Below are 726 nucleotides of genomic sequence, written 5' to 3'. Positions count from 1 at the left end.
TTGGCGGATGGCGGACTCGTTTGCAAACGAGGGAAGGCTCCCCGCCCCCCCCCCGCCTCTCTCTTTACCTGGCTGTACTTGGCCTCCTGCTCCAGGGAGCTCTTCTCCAGCCCGTTCACGGCGTGCTGGGCCGGGGGGGGAAAGCTGTTTCGGCCCAGGCTGCTCCATTCCTCCACCTTGGGGCTGGGGTAAGGCGAGGTGTCGCTCACTGCTGGGAAACACGGGGGGAAGGGAGGGTTAGAGGCAGGGGCCGGGATGCGGAGCACTTTGCTGCGGGCTGGGGACGGCTCCCTCTCCCCACGGGACGCAGTCTGTGGGGCAGAGCTAAGGCGAAGCCTGTCCCTCGCCCGCTACACCTCGCCGAGCCTCCCGGGAGCCCCTGGAGAGGGTGGTCCCGGGGGAGAAAGGAGTCGGGTCCCTCCGTGCAGCTGGTGGCAGCGATCGCCAGTCGAGCCCGGAGCTGGCCGAGTCGCTCGTCCCCGCGTGTCTGCACTGGCGGGACGGAGCTGCCCCCCCGGCACTTGTCCCCCGGGATCTCCTAAGGGGGATTTACGGGAACCGCTTCGTGTGTGTGTGCATGCGAGTCCGAGGACAAACGATACGGCCTGTTAGAAATAACCCTGACACGGCTGCAGATGAACTCGGCTCCAAACAAGCTTGGGACGAAAAAAAACCCAAGAAAACAAAACACAGAAAGAAATTAAAAAAAAAAAAAAGAAAAGGGAA

At 62.8% G+C, this 726-nt stretch overlaps 1 protein-coding gene across 1 annotated transcript in view; it reads right to left on the bottom strand.

Annotated features, from left to right (window-relative positions):
- The window catches only part of PAX9 (paired box 9), a 44,375-nt gene that overhangs the window by 34,936 nt on the left and 8,713 nt on the right, over positions 1 to 726 (bottom strand). Inside the window, exon 4 of the mRNA XM_009280897.1 lies at positions 69 to 211. Within this exon, the coding sequence (XP_009279172.1) occupies positions 69 to 211 (143 nt within the window). The remainder of the gene's footprint in view (positions 1 to 68; positions 212 to 726) is intronic.

Source organism: Aptenodytes forsteri, unplaced genomic scaffold (genome assembly GCF_000699145.1).
Source record: "Aptenodytes forsteri isolate BGI_AS27 unplaced genomic scaffold, ASM69914v1 Scaffold193, whole genome shotgun sequence".
Classification (NCBI taxonomy): Eukaryota; Metazoa; Chordata; class Aves; order Sphenisciformes; family Spheniscidae; genus Aptenodytes; species Aptenodytes forsteri.
The sequence above is the reverse complement of the archived record's forward strand: the minus strand, read 5'-3'. Positions and strand labels throughout refer to the sequence as shown.